This window comes from Lampetra planeri, chromosome 24 (assembly GCF_965212315.1).
Source record: "Lampetra planeri chromosome 24, kcLamPlan1.2.h2, whole genome shotgun sequence".
Lineage (NCBI taxonomy): Eukaryota > Metazoa > Chordata > Hyperoartia > Petromyzontiformes > Petromyzontidae > Lampetra > Lampetra planeri.
In genome coordinates, this window is record NC_136130.1 from 8,757,383 (window position 1) to 8,777,055 (window position 19,673).

The window sequence follows — 19,673 nt, forward strand, 5'->3', positions numbered from 1 at the left end:
CCTTTTGGCCTCGCCCCACCTCCCTCTCGTGATGAGCTCCCCCCTCCCTCTCCCTCCCCCCTTAACTCGCTTTTAAGGGATTACATCTTGAATCATTGCCTCACTTGATACAGCTAATCTGGCTGTGACGGTCCCACCTGATGACGGAGACTTGTGTTGCCTCCGAAACGTCGTGATTTTTGTTTTTATTTTATTTTACTTTCTACGTGACTTTACCGAAAAAACCTAAGAAGAATTTAGCATATTGACGCTAAATAACTGCTTCTATCCTACTACCATACAATAAACCGATGTGAAAAAACTAGGTATAAACTACATCAATATAATCAATGTACTCAATACACTCTCCAATAATCTGAGCTATTAACATTAAGTAGCTGGGTATACACGACACTATATAATGACTACCATATCGGGAACCGATAAAAATAAAAATGTGGTGATCATGTAAATCATTAAAGATCCATTCTCTCGAAAGCACAGACATTAGAGTCAGGGGTTTGTTTTTGTTTTTATTATTATTATTTCTTGCTTAATATTTTTGCCGATAGTTTTTTGTATTATTATCCCCGATGTGTTCTGGGACAGCACATCATGAGATGCATTATCCATTCAGATGTGTGCCACCCTATCCACCATAGATAATATCCCACGGAAGCATGTGCCACAGAGCTATCTACCAAGATATCCCTTCAAGTGACCTCTAGTTGACACAGCAGAGGGAAGAAATGTCACACCTGCTCTGCTACATCGAGTAAAGTCCTTTGCATGGCAGCCAAACTAATGTTTTCTTCTCAGAGCAAAAGGTTAAGCCAAATTAAGCGCAGCACCAGACTTCATGCAATTTTTGTGTGTACAGGTGCAGCCATTGGTGATCAGGCTGAGACCATGAACTTAGTATGACTCACGGACCTGGATTCAAACTCAGGCCCTGACTGGTGCCAGATCAACCCTCTGGTCACCTGGCCGCCTCCACGTGCACAGAAATCGCTGTATTTCCCCATGACATGCAGCAGTGGCAACTCGTGGATTGCAGCTACCCAAGAAACTGTGACGATGCACTCCCTTCTGAACCCTGATGAGTGCTTTAAGCAGTGATTGTATTTTCCCTGCACGGCACTTCAGAGTGAGGTTTTAAGTGGAGATGTCACTTGGGGAAAACTTGCCCCATTAAGGGAGCGCGCACGCCAGCACTCGCTCGCGCTGGGCTGCCCGAGGGTTCGTTGAAACACAACGTTGCTACTACTCGACAATGGCTTTGCAGCAGCGCAGTGCACGCAAAGTTACAGCCCCAAGGAAATTGTCTTGTTCTGGTTCATCTCAGCATTCCTTTGTCTAAAAAGTATTTCGGGATATTATGTTTTATCGCTGAACTTTAACCGTGTCTGAATTATAGCAACATACATGTAATACATGTATAATTTAACGCATATTTTTTGTACTCAACTAAAAACTAATCAATTTTTTATATTACCAGGGAAGACCCACTGAGCTATGTATCTCTTTTCCAGAAGCCACATGGCTACAAATGATAGCTCAACGAAGTGGTTTATCATCACGTGGGAATTTATAGCAGCTTAAGACTTCAAACGCATGTTTCGAAATTTGGAGGGAAAACCCAGAGAGAAATCCACACGACCACGGGAAAAACATGCAAACTCAAAATATATAGGCGTCAGGGTTTGGATTAAGCCGATGCGAAGTAGTTAAAATCTCGCCCACATTTGTATTCCCAACATTTAGTGTAGGGAATCCAAAAGCAGCATGCCTAATACACTTTATGATTAATCTATGTGCAGGTAATGGAGGTTGTACTTTATTTATAAAACTGGCCCTGTGTCAATGTATGCGCACAGCCGCCAGGGTAAATAGTTTTTTTTTAAGTAACAAAGAAGCCCACATAGCCGATGGATGCATGAAAGAGCGGTGACCTAAAAAAAACCGAAAATCCAGAGAAGTAGAAAATCTGAAATATATTTTGAGGAACAAAGTTTGTCGGGGGGAGGGGAGATAAGAAGCGAGGAGTCCTGGCCCAAAGCCGACTTGGTGCTGAATGGAAAGCGCCATGCAGCAGTGAGTACTATGGACAACTTCTCGACAATTTAACCCTTATTTCAGCACTTGAGCGTCACTTCCCCAGCACACAGTAATGCATCGGGCACAGTCGTAGGTCCAGTCGAAGGTCGCCATAGCCGCTCCGACCAATTAACCGCCCACACTTAGTCGTGTTTATGGATGTTGTATCTGTCATTATCTATAGGTGTTCACATGTCTGACCGTTTCATATGTCCGCCAATACCAGTCTTCAGAAAGTCATGTGTGACATTGTACTGCTTTATTCGCAGATTGGCCGTGTCGGGTGGTGGAGGGTTACGACACATTTATAAATAACGCGATCTAAACCCAAAAACGTTGATTATGAATAATATTGGTCGCAAAAGCCTACGTGTTAAACTATACCAATAACATTACTATACCAAACTCGTAGACAGACATACCTATATGACTGCTAGATGGGCATAATGGTGTGTAAAACTAGGCACATAAAGTGTATAGTTTTGCCTCTTGCGAACAAGCTCATTTCATTACTGCATCTCGGCAGTTGGCGTCCTCTCGGACGCATTCCTTCGTTTGGCTGACACTCCATTGGTGGTCTCGACCACCAGCAATCATCCCGTTGAGTCACGGTGTGTTCTGCCCAAGCTCCCTTCTTGTATGTATGTTCAACATCTTTAACACCGTACCAAGCCATCTCACACTACGTAACAAAGTTCCAACAACTTTGTTCCAGGGTTTGTGGACTATGCCCACATCAAAGCACAGAGCCAGCACTGCTGAGATCATGGGTTTAATCCCAGATAAGCCCACCTGTGGTCAAACCATATTTACTTGTGCAGTGACTTTCATCATCTCAGCACAGTAACTTGGGATTATATATATATGTGAAAACACCAAGGGAAAACTTGTCACTCGTACGAACAGCCCATGAGTGTTAATTCTGGTAGATGTGATAATTACGGCGGTGGAGAGTCATCTTCCATGTCGGAATTCAACGAGGAATCTGTTTAAATCGATGAGTATTGCTTTACATGTGACGAATGATGCTTTGGAGAGTTAAGCATGTACAATTTATTTAAATAGATCATGTGCACAGATACTACCCATCGCCAGTAGGGTCACATACAAGACCGCCTGCCTCTGCCACAATGCCTTCATATCCGCCTGCCCGCCATACCTTTCTTCATTATTGACAACTTGCAGCTCGGCACACGGCAAATGCCTGCGCAGCGCGACTCACGACCTCCTCTTGATACCAAGATCCAGGATGGTCACGTGTCTATGCGCCGCTTCTCAGTGGCAGCCCCAACAGTCTGGAACGATATCCTTCTGCACATTCGCAGCATCACCTCAATCGCCTCCTTCAAGAGACACTTAAAAACTCACCTCTACAACCACGTGCTTTCGAGCGACTCTGAGCTTGGCTCCGCGCCTCTGAGTTGCGGCCACTACGTCTGCAAATTTGCGCGCGTTACAAATTGAACTATTATTATTATGACTAGGTGGATTATTATCTCAGGATTATGGGACATTGTGAAGGCTTGGGGAGGCCTTCATCCAGCAGTATATTAACCATGGCTGATGATGATAATGATGATGAATATCAGGGAGCAAACACCGGACCATCGAAGCAGAACAAAAAGAAGCAATACAAACGAGATATTTGAAATTCATCAAAATTATAATCGATTATTAACTCACATTACTGGCCTGAATCATGACAATTCATCAAATCGCCAGTGAGGTGAATCATGTTCTGCCTACTTCTGTGGGTTTGCGATTCACAACTTTGCTGTCATGGTTTGAATGCGACAGAAAATAATACCCCTCGCTCTGTCTTTACGTTGATAGTGCGGCAAGGATAAAAAGGCAAAAACAACAACAACAAAAATACAGCCACACATAAACAGAAAGTAAAAGTGGTCAAGGCTTGACAGCAGGAAAACTGTCCGTCAAAGGAATACACGGCCCTCTATATTCGCACAGGTTGAATAGAAAAATCCATAAGAACCCAGTTGCAGTATTCATTTTGCAATTTAACCTCATGACCTTGTATTCTTCTGCTTTGCCTGTCGATTGCAGTTCGGCAAGCTCCCCATCTGCAATAATAATCATAATGCCCTTTATTTACATGGGAGAGCATCGCCAAGTCTCGATAGTGCTTTTAGGCTGGTTCCCACAATTGAGATGTTTATTTGATGTTTTCTTTCATGAGTGTTTGCCGACGGGAAGAAACAGAGAGGCTGGAGAAATCCCATACCTATGATGCGGTGCTACACACCACACCTCACGACCAGAGCCTCGATGATCACCAATCCATCCAACTGCTAACGAGGTTTAACGCTGCTTCGCTTGTGAAATGAGAATTTGATCGTAGCGACGTGCGATGTTTGACCTTGTATGGAGCCGCGCGGCAGGAAGTGAGCATACGGCTCAGCAGCGAATAAAGTCGCCTGTTTTATGTCACGAAAAGCTTCCGAACAAAAAAAAAATAACGATCCGCAATAAATTATTCGATATTCAATAGGCGAATCCATGAAATGGCCATGGGTGAAATTCAGCTGCCATCTCAAAGCTTAGCCGATGCAGTCCGGAGTCAGCCTCGTGAACGCAGGAAGGCAGCCAGACCTGCAGGCCGATTGATTTGTGTTTCTAATTACGTTTGCAATTCACTTTTACACACCCACAACTCTGTTATTATTATCATCAACTTTACGACTATTATTTACGTTATTAACTTTGCTGCTGTAATTATGACCACATTGATTACAATCAGCGGAGTCAATGGGGTGGAGAGAAGGTTCAAGCAGCCAGAGCGCGCACGGTGCTACGAATGCGGCGAGCGCCGTTCGATTCCCGGCCATGGTCAATATCACTTGCGAGCGGCATTTGAATTGAACCCGGCCTCCCCCTCCCCCTTACCAACATGCAATGACAAGCGTGGCGAAGTATGGTCATCCCCCCTCCCCCACCCCCACTATAGCACATATAGCGTGGATATGTCTTAATTAATGCAGTGGGCTGTCAAATTAGCATCTAGAAGTGGATTTAAAAAGTACAGGAAAAAAAAAACAAATGTCTTTTTTATTCACTTATTAATTCCATACCTCCATCCATTATCTGGAGGATTGGAGGCTGTGGTAGCGTGCGTTTCCTGAGTCTCACTTTCTCGGGTCACCTCTACACTGTGCCCATTGCTTCAGCCGGACATACGTCCCACCAAATCGTCCACTCTTTCAGATCATCGAACGTCCTCAGCCCCATTTACCCTCGGCCACACCTGCAATCAAAAAACCGGCGCCATGCCACCGGCAAAACTTTCACACGCCGCAAGTCCCCAGAAACCCATCTTCCCTCAAGCCACTCTTCACGTGAAGCTCCTGAAAGATGCAAGACATCGGTTATTTTTGCTGTCCGTGCAATTCTCAAGAGGCCGTGCCAGAACCAGAATTGCTATGATGAAAATTGGAAAAATGATGGCAAAGTTAATCGTAATTGCTACGACACTTCAACGTGTTTCCCCATACGTTCAGGAAACGTGGCGGTGCTAATTGCACTCGACGGGCTGGAGAAACCACTGGTTTAGTATCACATTATTTACACGTGAGGCGCATGTGCCGTGTCACCTGACGTCACTCGCGCAGGGCACATCCGTGCGCGGGAACGCCAGGAATCCAACCGACCTCATCATCAGAACACAATTTATCGACCGTGCCGTGTCCGGGTCCATCACACGGCACTCAAGTCTTACCTCTACTACTTAGAAGGGGCATGTGCAGAGATGAGTGAACAAAAAAATGACCCGTTCAACACCTGTATCTCATGAAAACCTGGCGTGACTGGAGTCCATTCAAGCCATTTTAGTGTTGCCTATGATTCTGCACATGGGGCTACGGGGGTTAAGATTCCATCATCTCCAGCACATAAAAAATCACCATGCATTGTGGTCCTGCTATGATTATGCTAATAATAATAATAATTAAATTGTACTAATTTCAACTTGTAGCAACACTGCACAGTATTCACTGTCTCTCGTCAAAACAGACAGAGAGAATGACTCGGAGAAAGCAGGAAGGCAGCCACGGGATGACGCGGCACCAACAATTGTCCAAGCTCTGGAGTCCTCAAGTTTGAGGGTGTTATTTACCAATGAGTTGTAACGACGCACGCGTAAAAACAGTGCATAAGTAACATAATAAAACCAAGCGAAGAAACTCTCATCAAAATAAAAACACCAATTCCTCTGGAAAAGCCAGCGTGGGAAAAAAAAAGCAAGCCGTACGATTTGTCTAAAGGATAGCGACACTCAATCGGCTTCTTCCTGCGCCTCGGCAAAGTGGTCCTCGGTGTATCTTCGCAGAACTAAGACGGCAAGAAGGTGCTTCACACTGAGAATGGCTAACTCTGCTGCTGCTGCTGCTGCGGTGGTGGTGGTGGGGGCGGGGGTTCGGGCTTCAGCCCTTCAGTCTCGGCAGATAAGGCGAAGGGAGGAAAAACAGAAGGGGAAAAAAACGCCTTCTCCCAACCTTGATGGCCAAGCGCTGCTGCACACTTCCTTTGCTGCCGGCAGCTTCATTTTATGATTGCACCGAAGGATTTAGACAAAAAAAGCCCCCCCCCAGAGAGCCCCCCCCCCACCCTCGCCTGCCCCCCCCCCACCCCGACAAAAAAAAAACTGATCTAACTCGCGAAAAATACTTTCCATCAGATAAATGAAGCTGGGACGGCTGTCTCTGCTCACTGGCTGATAACCTGCCCTGGAGAACTTCAGGAATTTCCCCGTCATCCGTAGGGGCCTTCCCCGCACCGCCCCCACTCCCCTCCTGCCTGATAAGGTGCCGGTTTTGCTAAGCCGGTGGCTCCAAGGGTCCGGGCCTCGCAGCAAGGGCCGTGAGCTGGACACGCCGCACGATGCAGAACTCAAATCACTTCCCCCCACCACACAGAACTTAGTTTGTTCCAATATCGTTAAAGTGCCATCGGCAGCTCTGAACAATTGCAATGGCTTTCATGAACCCCACAAGCAAAAAACTCGCTTGGGCCTCGAGACTTGATTTTCAGCGGGGTTGAGAATCATGACGTTTTTGGGCAATTGCACTAACGAGTGTTTGGCATGTAGGAGGAGCGATCAATTACCCGGAGACATCGCATTTGCCATGCGAGTAAAGTAACACTCGAGGATTTTACAGATGGATTCAAGAATCTTTCTTTGCACGGTTATTGTCTGGTCACTTTATAGCTCATACCTACAACTACCTGGCATTCACAGGTAGTCATTCAAACAAGTACTCATCAGGAAATATTTCATCCGATTAAAAAAAAAACACGTGCCCATGTCTCCCATTGCCCACAGAGGGACAAGTCACGAAGGCATTTCATCACGATGTGAATCTGGTCCCATATATCATGACAAAAAGATCCTACCGATTGATGCCAGTGGTCAGTGGCGTCCTCCGAGTGATAACTGCGACTACTGAAAGCATTTCTAATGCGCGCTTCACCTGAGCGCTGGAGTGTACACACTACTTGGCTTTGCCGTACAGCTCTCCCAATCGGTGTTTTTGGGATGAACGGCGTGTGGTTTCTCACCGAACAACACACGGTCCAAACCCAAAAACGCAACCGGAGAGCTATGAGCGCCAGGGTTTATTCAAGTACACACAGAGCACTGGGTTTACAACTCCGCACGGATAACAAACAAAAAAGTGACGACACGTGGCTTCTAAAACCGTGTGCGCACGATTGAAAATGGGTAGGCGGTTACGCATGGAAGAATCTACTTGGCCGTTAAAAGGCATCGGTTTCATAACGACGGAACAACAAAACCACGTCGGTCTCAACTGCTGTGCTGCAGAGCACTCCGATGCGTTTCCGGGTGGCGTCGCGTGTTGCGTGGCGCTGCGGAGGCGACGTTTCGCTCCCCTTGTCGGGGGCTTCTTCAGCGCAGGAAAAGGATTTGAAGGAGCTCCAAAGCACGCGGAGTGGGACGCCGGAACACCGCGCCGAGCGAACACGCGGCACGACAAGGGCGCGGTGCCGCACAGCCCCGTTAGCTGGAACGCGGCGGGCACACCCGTGTATCGAAATCAACATCAGATAATTGATTTATACCGGTGGAAACTCGACGAGCTAGCGAGCTCTTGCTCACAGCTGTCTCGTAGGCCTCGCAGATTTCCAATAGATGACACTGTGGAGCACAACGGCAATATGCGTGCGCAGATGTGAGCATTGCAGCGTACGAAGTGGCCCGCGAGTGGGCGCGGGGGGGGGGGGAACTCCATGGCACCGCCGCTTTACGAGCACCCCAGCGTGAATCTTTGGGCGCGGCAAAACTCGAGCCACCATCGGAGGCTAAGCAACGGGGTGCGCGCTCCGAGAACAACAAGGTCCCGGAGAGGACGAGTGGGAGGGATGCAGGGAGAGGCACGGAGTGGGAAAGAGTGGTGGGGGAATGATGAGGGGGGGGGGGAGGTGAGGGGGTGAAGTGTAGTGCACAGGGGAATAGCCAAGAGGTCATGGAGTGGCGGTTGTGAGCGGGGAGACTTCTGGGGCGGGGGTGGTGGGGAGGAGGCGATGAGTGGCAGGGGGTCGTGTGGCTGTGCAAGTGGTGTGGCTGCCCCCCCCCCCCCCCATCTGACACCGTACCTTTCACGAAGAGGTTGGCGGGTGCCGAGTAGCGAGTTCCCACGCTGTTACTCGCCACGCATTCGTACTTGCCCTGGTCCATCTCCTGGCTGTTGTCGATCTGTAGGGCTCCTGTAGTATATGCAGGGTGCACGCACACGCACGCACGGACAGAAGTGAAAGACGTTCTCCGCGTCAAGTGGTTTCGTCGACTGTTGGGGGGGCCAGGGGGGGGGGGGCTGTCAGTGAGCACACAGCGAGGCTGAGCGGGGAGCACGAGAGGGTGGTTGTGACCGATTTGAAGCTTTCGTGACTGCAGGAATCCATACTCTTTGGTTCTTTCGGTAAAGTCACGTGGGTAGAAAAATAAAATAAAACAAAAAAAAAAATATCACGACGTTTCGATCGCAACACAAGCGGTCGTCTTCACTGGTTCAGCAGTTCTACTGCTGGATTATATTTTTTCCGCTTGTGTTGCGATCGAAACGTCGTGATTTTTTTTTATATCTTTTTTTCTACCCACGTGACTTTACCGAAAGAACCAAAGGGTAGGGTGATTGTGGCCAGCAGTTTGGCACTGTTCACGTTCGCACACCGCGACAGCGATTAATCGAAGGCCGATTCAACCTAGGGGAGGCCCAGAACTTGATCAGATGTCCACAAATCACCCGCGCCGCTGATGCGAAGACATGGCCAGGACTCGAAGCGAGGTCTTTGGTTTGAGAACGCGGTGCCCTGACCTCTGTATCACCATTGCACCCGCAACAACAACACACAAAGGACAAATAATCGCCGTGTAGCCTACACATGCTGTTGGGGCAAGTGCTGTTAGCGAGCATCTACGAAGGCAAACACGGCACACGAGGGGGGGGGGTGGGTGGCCAGCACCATGCCCGGCCGCCTTTTTCTCCCCAGCGACGATGTTTACACACCGCACCAGGTACTCGTTTGAGGCTGAGTAGACCTAGGGGAGGCCCAGGACCGGTCACTGGTGTTGGTCATGAGCGGACAACGAACTCGGCAGACCCGGTTCGTAGTGCGGTGTGCTGACCGCTGTACTACCGCTCCCCACAGTGACACACACATACATGCATGCATACAAACACACACGTACAGACACAAGTCACATTGAAAAAAAAAATTACACATACTTAGCCTCTCTTACATTGAAAGAGTTCCCTCTCCATAGTTTGTCTGTAATAAACTGGGTCCATAGCTTGCATGATCTGAATGTAAATGCTTGTGATGTCTCCCTTCATCAATAGGCTCCATCTTGCTTGTACACGCTGATGAGTTCAATATTTATGACTGATATAATTGTATTTTTTGGGTGTCTCAGACTTTCATTCCGTTTTGAAATTGTGATTTTTTTTATCTTGCCGTTATTGTTAAGCTGTTTACCATTCCGTGACCCCGTGTCTCCCTCGAAAGAGAGACTTGCAGCTTCGATGGGCTCTCAACTGGATACGAACGAAAAAAAAAATTACTGCAGTAATCTTTTTTTCGGAGCATACACACATGACCCGCTCTTGATATACGGATTAGAAAAAATGTCAATGATGAAAGAGAAAAATGGCAAGAGAGAAAAAAGCTGACGAATAAATAAAGATGCGTGGAGACGTGCATGCTGTGAATTGCACTGAGAGACACAAGCAGCAACACCTGGATTACAGAAACACATCAGTTGGAGACGTCGTATTGACGGTTTAAAGCTTTCGTGACTCCAGGGATTCATATTCTTGGTTCTTTCGGTAAAGTCGCGTAGAAGGGAAATAATAAAATAATAATTGTTTCATATTTTTACTACTTTATTATTTCCCTTCTACGTGACTTTACCGAAAGAACCAAGAATATAGATCGTATTGACGGTTGAGAAATGCAAGCGGGCTTTGGCAGGGCACGTCACTAGAATAAATGACTGATGTATGGATGTATGTTGAATTTCTTTCACGCCATACGTAGCCAACCGTGCCAATCGGAGGTGTGGGGGAAGGACAACAAACTAAATCACAAAAAAGCAGTTCTAAAGTAATGAGTTTTCAATCTAGATTTAAAAGTGCATAGCGACAGTGGCTTCCTAACATTGGAAGGAAGAGCGTTCCAGACGGCCACAAAAGCGCATCTGAAAGCGTGCCATGCAGTGACCATCTTTGTTCGATGGCTAGACAAGAAACCGCTAAGAGGATGACCGCAGTTTTGCGTGATGGTTGATGATCCTTGACGAGATGAGCAAGCTAATTGTGGTTCACTTGTGGCGAGCGCTTTTGTGTGCAATGAGCGCGACCTCGTAAAACGGTCCAGGGCTGGTCACGGAATGGAAGCAAAAGGAGGGATTGCGCGCAACAAGACACGCACTGAACAGATAGAACAATGAGATCGGCTGACAATGCAAGGAGGAAGATTAACGACAGCATCGTGGAAGCTTGACAGACGGCGAAGCCTTGGAGAGGCCTTTGTCCAATAGTGGAGAAATCACGGCTTGTGTGCGAGTGAAAAGTAATACGTGAATCAAAAATGTCACTCAATAACGAAGGAAAAAAACAATTGAACCTTGCAATACGGTACATATGACATTCAGGCTTGGGATATCAGTGAATAACAGATTATATAAATTACTGAATTGTACTTTACAGACTGTTGTTAATCCACTGCCAGATGAAGGACTCCCCACATCACGACGGTCATGACTATTACTACAATTTTGATGTTACCAGGTAACGCTCACTGAGCTGTAGAGCTCTTTTTCAGAAGCGACTTGGCCACAAATGATAGCTTTAACGAAGCGGCTTATCGTCGTGTGGAAGTGTATAGCAGCCAAACACTCTGAATGCAATATTCTGAATGTGGAGGGGAAAAATTGAAGTACCTGGAGAAAAATCCACACGAGCACAGGACATGCAAACTCCAAATATAAAGCAGGTGTCATGATCTCCTGTATACCAGGCGAGGTAGTTAACATCTCGCCACCGGGGCGCCCCAAGGTGGAGGCTGTTTGATCATCTTTCACATGCTGGTCAGTATGGGATGGTGAGAGGTTTGGTTTCGGACTGATTTCAGGCTGATAGGTTCATAGGTCACTACCCATTTGCACGTCTCCCCAAGTACGAGTAAAGACTCATGGATGGTTACTCAGAAGCACATTCCCAAGATTTGAATAACATAGATGTTTTAGTTACATAGATGTATGTACATCCCGATAGGTGCATCGACAAATCATTAACCGATGTACAAGCTGGTAAGTGTTTGTACAAATGTAACAGTCAACTAAATGTGCTCGAGACATATATATATATTTTTTAGCAATGAACATAACACTTGTTTTTGTGTTTGCTGCGAGTAAACAGATGTGGAATTAAGGCTGAAATTCTACTCCTAGTGCATCGTGTATCTTTTTTTTGCTGCTGCTGCTGCTGCTGCTGCCAAAATGTCAGCACGGGGTAGCAGCTTTTCCTGAACTCTGCACCACCCGAGTCCCCAGAGCGTCGCGAAATAAAAAAAAATAAACAAATAAAAACAAGAACGACTTTTAAAGCACTAAGAACACAGACGGGGAGAGAATCACGGAGCTGCCCGCATCGCTGTAAAATGTCAAGCGAGGGCAGCGAAAGAAACGCACGTGGAGATGGGGGTGACTGGCAGAAGGAGGCAGCAATGAAGAGATGTGAGAGTCGTGGTGGTGGTGGTGGAGTGGGGAAGGGTATTGAAGACATAAAGAGGAGAATGAAGGAGAGCAGAATAAAATACAAAGTCGGGGGAAGCAGAAAAGAGGCGGCGAGGGTGAAGGAGATGGAAGGAGCGTGCCGACATTCAGAATTAATATTTTTTTAATTGCCAAAATTCATATGCCTGGCTGTGTATGGCTGTAAGCTGCAGCACACAGAGCCTGAGTGGGGTGGGGGGGGGGAGAGATTTGGAGCCATGAGGTGGGCGAGCAGCGACCGACAAAGTGTTGACGACTTCGGGCAGCGCCGTTGGCTGACTGCACCACGCTTCGTTTAATACGACGGTGACAATTACGCAGGGAGTGAAAACGTGGGAAGGCGAGCGGCCAGCGAGAGGAGAGATGGTGGCTTTCGAGCCACTACCCTCGCTGCCTACCTCATCGATCCTTGACCGGCAGAGAGGAGGAAAAGCACTCGCCCCCCGTGTTCCTAAGCTCACCCCCCCCCCCCACACAAATCCGTGAAATAGGGGGCAAAACATCTTACAAATGACCAAGCCGTTACCAAAAGGATGCATGCACCCACCCAGCCATCGCTTTGTGTCGGAGGTAAATCAACCCCGCTGTCGCTGCTGTACACCACCAACTCTCCCCAAAATCTCCCCCTGCTCTCCCCACGCTCTCCCCCACGCTCTCCCCACGCTCTCCCCCACGCTCTCCCCCTGCTCTCCCCACGCTCTCCCCCACGCTCTCCCCCACGCTCTCCCCAAGTCCAATGGTCGCTCCTGCCAACAGCACCGTGAGCTCAGATTGTTTTTCGCCATTAAAGACACCACATTTGCATATCAGTTGCATCCCCCAAATTTATTAGACGTCGGAGATTCATGGTAGGATAGCGTGTATTTGACTTACAAATTTTCGAACAGGTCTCTCAATGCACGCGGAAAACTTAGGGGGCACAATATCCGTCAAAACAAAGCTGCTTGGTGGCGGGGTGGGGGGTGGGAAGGAGGTTTTAAATAATAAACGGTTATCTGTACATCAGCGGCACGCTCGGAATATGAAAGGGAATTATGATTCACTCGTGGGACAATAGAATAATCAGGAGCCGGGTCCCACGCAGAGGCAGCTCTCAATCGGCAGATCTCGACCATTTATTTGTACACTGGAATCTTTAGAGACGCAGCCCCTAGCCCCGTTCCCCAACACCGCCGTCCGATGCAAACGACTTAACGACTCTCTCACTCTCTCTGGCACTCCGCTGGAATGGGGAAAACAAAAACATATCAGGCCCCTGTTCGAGGGTTAATTTGATGCATTTTATCAAACCATCTCGGCTTGCGTGTAGGAAATTAACCGGCGGGCTATTACTATTCATGGGGGCGCGCTGACCCACTTTAAAAATTCCTCACTCAAGACGGAGAAAATTCACTTGAGCGTCATGGGGGAGGATTGATAATGCCGTGGCGGTGGCGGGGGGTGGGTGGGTGCAGGGTGGGAGTAGCCGCTGGAGCAGTGCATGGAAGCGGGGAGTTGGATAGGGAGAGCGCGGAAAAAGGAGAAAGGTGGTGGATGAGACAGCGGCGTTTCTGTTCTCCCTCATTTACTCTCGCGAGCGAGACTTCTGGCTTACATGGGCGTGCACGTGGGAGCGTTAATTGCGCAAAAAAAAAAAACGCTTTGCAACAACCCAAAAAAAAATTATGCGTTCTATTCCCCCCTCCTCCTCCTCTCCTTTCGCTTTTGGTCCGTGCTCTTATCGTGGTTTATTTGAGTCCACGGGGAGGGAAACTCCGGTGGCTACAAACTCAGAGTGGCCGAGTGCCTGCGAGACCCGGGTTGAGGATGCATATTAACACACGCATAGGAAATTGCGGCCACTCACGCACGCTCACATGCACTTAGGCAGATGTGCGTACGCACTCGAGCACGTAGCAGCCCCGCGCGCCGCCGCGTACCCACCGGGCTCGCCTGAACGAGGCTTTTCATGCACCCCCCTGTGTCGGTGGAGAGCGCCGAGCAATACGTCACGGGGACACATGCACACAGCCGGAGGAGGTATTACAACACAGACTTGGAAGCACACAATTCACACGCACACTCACGCACGCGCACACTCACGCACGCGCACACGCACATAAAGATCCCCCGTACAGCCTCAGCAGACTGTTGGGGCAAGTGCTGTTAGCGTGTACCTATGAAGGCCGGCACGGCGCAAAAGGCGGTGGGGTGGCCAGCACCACGCTCGGCCACCTTTGTCTCGCCCAGTGGCAATGTTTAACACACCGCACCAGGTACTGATTTGAGGCTGAGTGGACCTAGGGGAGGCCCAAAACCGGTTCTGAGAATCATCTCCGGTGTTGGCCGTGGGAGGGAATCGGACTTGAGCCGTCGGGTTCGTAGCGAAGCGCGCTAACCACTGCGCCGCCGCTCCCCACGACGCACGCGCACACAAGCACACAACCGGGTAGGGATGGACTCCGAAGAGGGAGCACACTTGGGTGAGCGCGCGTCGTTGTACACGCGCCCTACCCAGGGCAAGGCTCACACGAGCACACGGCGGAACGCGGGGACGCTTTGGAGGGAAGGTGCGCGCGATTACTCTGACGCTGCTCCGCAATTCTCTCGCGTCGTTTTTCAGAGGAGAAACCGCACCGCGTTCAGCAGGGCCTCTGGTTGGCAATCTCGGACGTGCCGTTGGTCGCCTGCGCTCCTCGTGGGGGTTTTATTTTGTTGTCAAGTTTTTTTTTTTGAGACCGCCGGAAAAAAAAAGCCCCGGAGATTTTCCATTTAACAACATCTGCGTGCGTGCGTGCGTGTGTGTGGAGGAAAAAAGGAAAAGATAACTCCAGTTGTTTCGGAGAGTGCCGAAGATATTGCATCTTTGCCTCGGATGACCCCCACCCCACCCCACCCCCGACCCCCCTTCCCCTCCAAGGCTGCGGTGCAATTGCAAGTTCCCACACGCCGTCATGCAAATGACTTTCACTTCTGCATCCAAATCATCTCTCTCTCCTTCCTCCTCCGCCCAAAGCGCACAGGACGAGGGAGAACAAAAAACATCTACCGTGAGATAGCACCAAAAAAATAAATAACAACCACAACGTGGATTTATTATTATGAATTATTAACATCGATACATTTAGTGGGGCGTGGGATTTGTTGGGTTTGTAGTAAAGTAAGCGGAGGACACACGTATTTAAAGTTTACAATAATTCCTTCTAGGCTGTCGCCAGGCGCGGATACAAGTGCGTGCGCGCGTGAGTGTGTGTGCCTGCGTGCGATTGTGTGCGCGCGTGCGAGTGTGAGTGTGTGCATGTGAGTGTGTGCGCACGTACGTGTGAGTGCGCGCGTGTGAGTGTGTGCGCGCGTGTGAGTGTGTGCGTGCGCGCGTGTGAATGTGTGCGCGTGTGAGTGTGTGCGTGTGAGTGTGTGAGTGTGTGCGTGTGAGTGTGTGCGTGTGAGTGTGTGCGCGCGTGTGAGTGTGTGCGTGTGAGTGTGTGTGAGTGTGTGCGTGTGAGTGTGTGCGTGTGAGTGTGTGCGCGCGTGTGAGTGTGTGCGCGTGAGTGTGTGCGTGTGAGTGTGTGCGCGCGTGTGAGTGTGTGCGTGTGAGTGTGTGCATGTGAGTGTATGCATGTGAGTGTGTGCGCGCGGCAGTCCCGCGGTTAGCGCACTGCGATACGAACCCGGCGACCCGAGTTCGATTCCTGCTCACCGCCAATAATTTTGCCAGACATTTGAAACAGTCCTGAAGCCTGCCCTTGGTCGACTCAGCCTTAAATGAGTGCCTGGTGCGGTGTATAAACATCAGCACTGGGGAGACAAAGGCGGCCGGCGCGTGGTGTTGGCCACCCGGCCAGTCTTGTGCCGTGTCAGCCTTCATAGGTACTCGCTCGCAGCACTTACCCCAACAGTCTGTTAAAGACTGCACAGGCGGATATGTGTCTTTGTGCATGTCACAGTACATGTCACTGTGCGTGTGCGCGCAGGTGGTTACAGTTCTCACCTCGTATTGGCGTGGAGCCTGCAACGGGGGCCAGCGTGCGAGAGAAGGAAAAAAACAGAGTGCAGGGTTAGAGCCACGGAGACACCAGCCGGACATAACTCCCATGCACACAGGCAGCAGGCAACAGCGACCCAATCATCCCTCATGCAAAAACGATGGGAAATAAAAAAGATATATATATATTAAAAAAGCAACACGGTCAGGCGCAATCGTGAAGATCCATTAGGATAACGCGGGGAAAATGCTTCGGCCTGGAACGCACGAACACTGGGGGAGCGCACAGCAAAGGGACGCTGGTTAGGAGCCGGGGTGGTGAGTGCGGCGTGGGGTTTCTTTGGCGCTGGGATCGCACGAGCAGGGAGGGAGGCCAGCTCGTGTCGGAGGAAGGAGCGGCGCTAGCAGTAGGAGGCACTGCACTTGGGACGCGGGATGACAAGGTGGGGAGGGATTGATGCTTTTCGGAGAGTTGACCTGAGCAAATCAGAGGGAGAGGCAGGACATTGCTCAGGGGTTGGCGAGCCCCACGCACTCACTGCTCGGTGTGCTGTGTGACAGATTGAGCGCCTCTGGCCAGCGTGTTGCGTGCGCGTTCGACACTTCGCGTGGCCTCAAAGTGCACATGGCCTGGCACAGGCGTCGTGGTGACGTCACCGCCACTTAGTGGCGAATGGCGGTTGTTGTTGTTGTTTGTATATACATCGCGGTGGAGCGAACATCATCCTTACAGCATATTCTTCTTATCCTAATGAGCAGTGGTGATTATATAGGGCTACCTGGAGCGAAGTGTAACCTCATGTGGCCCCCATAAGATACCTTAAATGTTGTCCCCCATTTAGGGGCAGCCTCTCAGGGTGGCTGGGCAGACGGGCATTTAAGTTTACATTAAATAAGTAATCGTCACTGCCAATGTACGTATGTATGTACGTTGAACTTCTTTCGCACCGTGCGTGGACAACCGTGCTAATCTGAGGCGGGGAATGCCATTGGTGCCACCAGACCTCACCCTGGTTCACGTCTTTTTACCAGACTTTAACACCTGACCTCAAACAAAAAATAGCTTTGTAATTATCCCACCGATGGAGTTTTACATTGCGATTGCAGACATCGATGCCCGTCCGCCGTATCATGTGGTGCACCAATTGCGACTTCTCTGTGCCCATCATCATCACCATCATCGTCCCCATTTTCCATGTCTTCACATCACCACTGCCAGTCGGTCAGCAAGAGCGTCGGCAGTATTAGCCTGGGGGCTGTGGAGCCCGCCAGAGCGCAGTGTCCGTTCGTGTGCCTGCGCATCCTGAGTGCGCGCGCGCGTGCGTGTGCGCGCGTGCGCGCGTGCGTGTGTGTGCGCGTGTGTGCGCGTGCACGCCGCGGTGCGAGCGGGAGGTCACGCGCGCCCACGACGTCCGCGGCGCACCGTCGCTCTTGCGGCGCCCTATCTGCCGGCAGCATGCTCACGTGTCCAGGGGAACACGCCCTGTGGTGGTGGTGGTGCACATGCACAAGTGCCCGCTTGCATTGCAGCACGGCATGCACGTGCGTCCGACTGCTCGTGCGCTCGCAGTCTCACGGGGGGTGAAACGATTACATGCTCGAGTGCTCGTACACGCAACGTGCGTTCGTCGATGCACATTTGTACACATTGGGTTTCCTTGTGCAGCAGCAGCAGCAGCATTCCAACACCCACACGTACACAGGGAGGACACTTCACTTATTTCTTTTACACCGATAATGTACGTCGCAAACAAAGATCATTCACGTGGCTTTAGCAGCCCCGCAGTTGTGTGTGTGTGTGTATATATAGCATGTACAAAAACACGTGTATAGACCATACGATGCAACGTTACGAAAGCAGCTCTTTCCAGGAGTAATCAGGGGGCTTGTCGCGAGTCTCAGCAGTGGTGGAGGGGATTCCAGATGCCGCTCACGGGAGAAGGACGGGGGGGGGGGGGAGTTCAGGGTGCAGTTCCACGACCTTGATCACATTGAAGCTCTTCCCCAACCGCTAACTGATTCACCAGCCTCAATTCTATGCACACCCATGGCCAATTAGAAAGCGAGTTTGCGTTGCTGCGGCCGTGTCGTGCGGGCACGTCATCGGGTCTGTGACGCGTGTTATTCAGCACGACGTCCGACGCTTCGGGAGCTTCCTGGGAAAACGACCGGAAATTCTGTGCCCGCGGAAGCTCCGAGCACGTCGAGAGAAAAACGTCGGACGTCCCGCCGAACGTGGCGGCTCGCAGATACGCAGCGCCAGAGAGCAATGGGACGGGAACTCACCGCGGTGACGTCACCACGAGCAGGCACGAGCACCGGACCGCTCTCCGCAAACGATAACTCCCCACGAATGACTCAAACGTGTTGTGGTTTTAACGAGCTTTCACACACCGGTTTAAAATGACAAGTGCGGGAGAGGGGGGGGGGATTTATGTTTAATTAAATTAGCTCTGCGCATCGCTCGGACACCTGCACCCTCCCACCACCTAGAGTTGCCAACTATCTTTGGAATTTTTCCTCCTGGCAATCATCCTCTTCCCCCCCGCCGCCTCCCCCCCCCCATGTAGCTGCCCTGAGGATTCCGTCGGTCTTCCCCGAGGACATTTAACATCCCAGTTTTGTGTTGGCTTAAGACGAACGCACTGACACGAACTTGTCCACCCTTCGGCTACCGTGAGCTATCCCCTCTCATTCTTCTGCCCACGCCCATGACACGGCCCGGTTATCAGCATCTTAGATGCGGGGGCTGCGGCGTTTGGGAAAGCGTCTGTTTTTTTTAGTTTTGTTTATCCACGAATCTACCATAAAAATAGCCATCGCTTGGACTTCCTCTCTGCAGTCACCGTAGCTGGAGGGAGGGAGGGAGGGGGTGGGGGTCCATGTCAGCGTCCCTCCGCTGTGACCGCTGGGCAATGCTTCGTTGGGGAGAAGCCAGCGGGCGCGGAGGGCTCTGGACAGGGCAAACGGCCACGGTGCTGTTGCGCATGCCATGCAAGCCGAACACCGCACGAACGCTCTCCGACCCTCGTGCACTTACCACTCAGGGGTTCTGGGGGAAGGGGTTTGGTTTTTTTGTTGTTTTTAACACAAGACCCGCAACGAGAGGGAGAAAGAAACAGCACACAATGTATTACAGGCCTGCAGAAATTACTCGCAATTAAGAAACGCGTCAAACCGCAAGCCTCCACGACAGATATATGACCTGGGGGGGGGGGGGGGGGGACGTGGAGGAGGGGGGAGGAGAGGACGGGTGGGAGTGAAACATTAAGGCATTGCAAACATTAAAAATTACTCGTCGAAAGCAAGCCGGGGAAGTATTCATTCACA

At 50.2% G+C, this 19,673-nt stretch overlaps 1 protein-coding gene across 6 annotated transcripts in view; it reads right to left on the reverse strand.

Annotated features, from left to right (window-relative positions):
* The window catches only part of LOC144726724 (receptor-type tyrosine-protein phosphatase delta-like), a 341,659-nt gene that overhangs the window by 107,483 nt on the left and 214,503 nt on the right, over positions 1–19,673 (reverse strand). For 3 of the 6 annotated variants that reach the window (XM_078605563.1, XM_078605562.1, XM_078605561.1), the window contains exons 6-7: positions 16,350–16,367; positions 8,704–8,814 (exon numbers count right to left, since the gene is read on the reverse strand). In XM_078605563.1, the coding sequence (XP_078461689.1) occupies positions 8,704–8,814; positions 16,350–16,367 (129 nt within the window). The remainder of the gene's footprint in view (positions 1–8,703; positions 8,815–16,349; positions 16,368–19,673) is intronic. The other 3 variants (XM_078605566.1, XM_078605565.1, XM_078605564.1) reach the window with 1 other exon arrangement.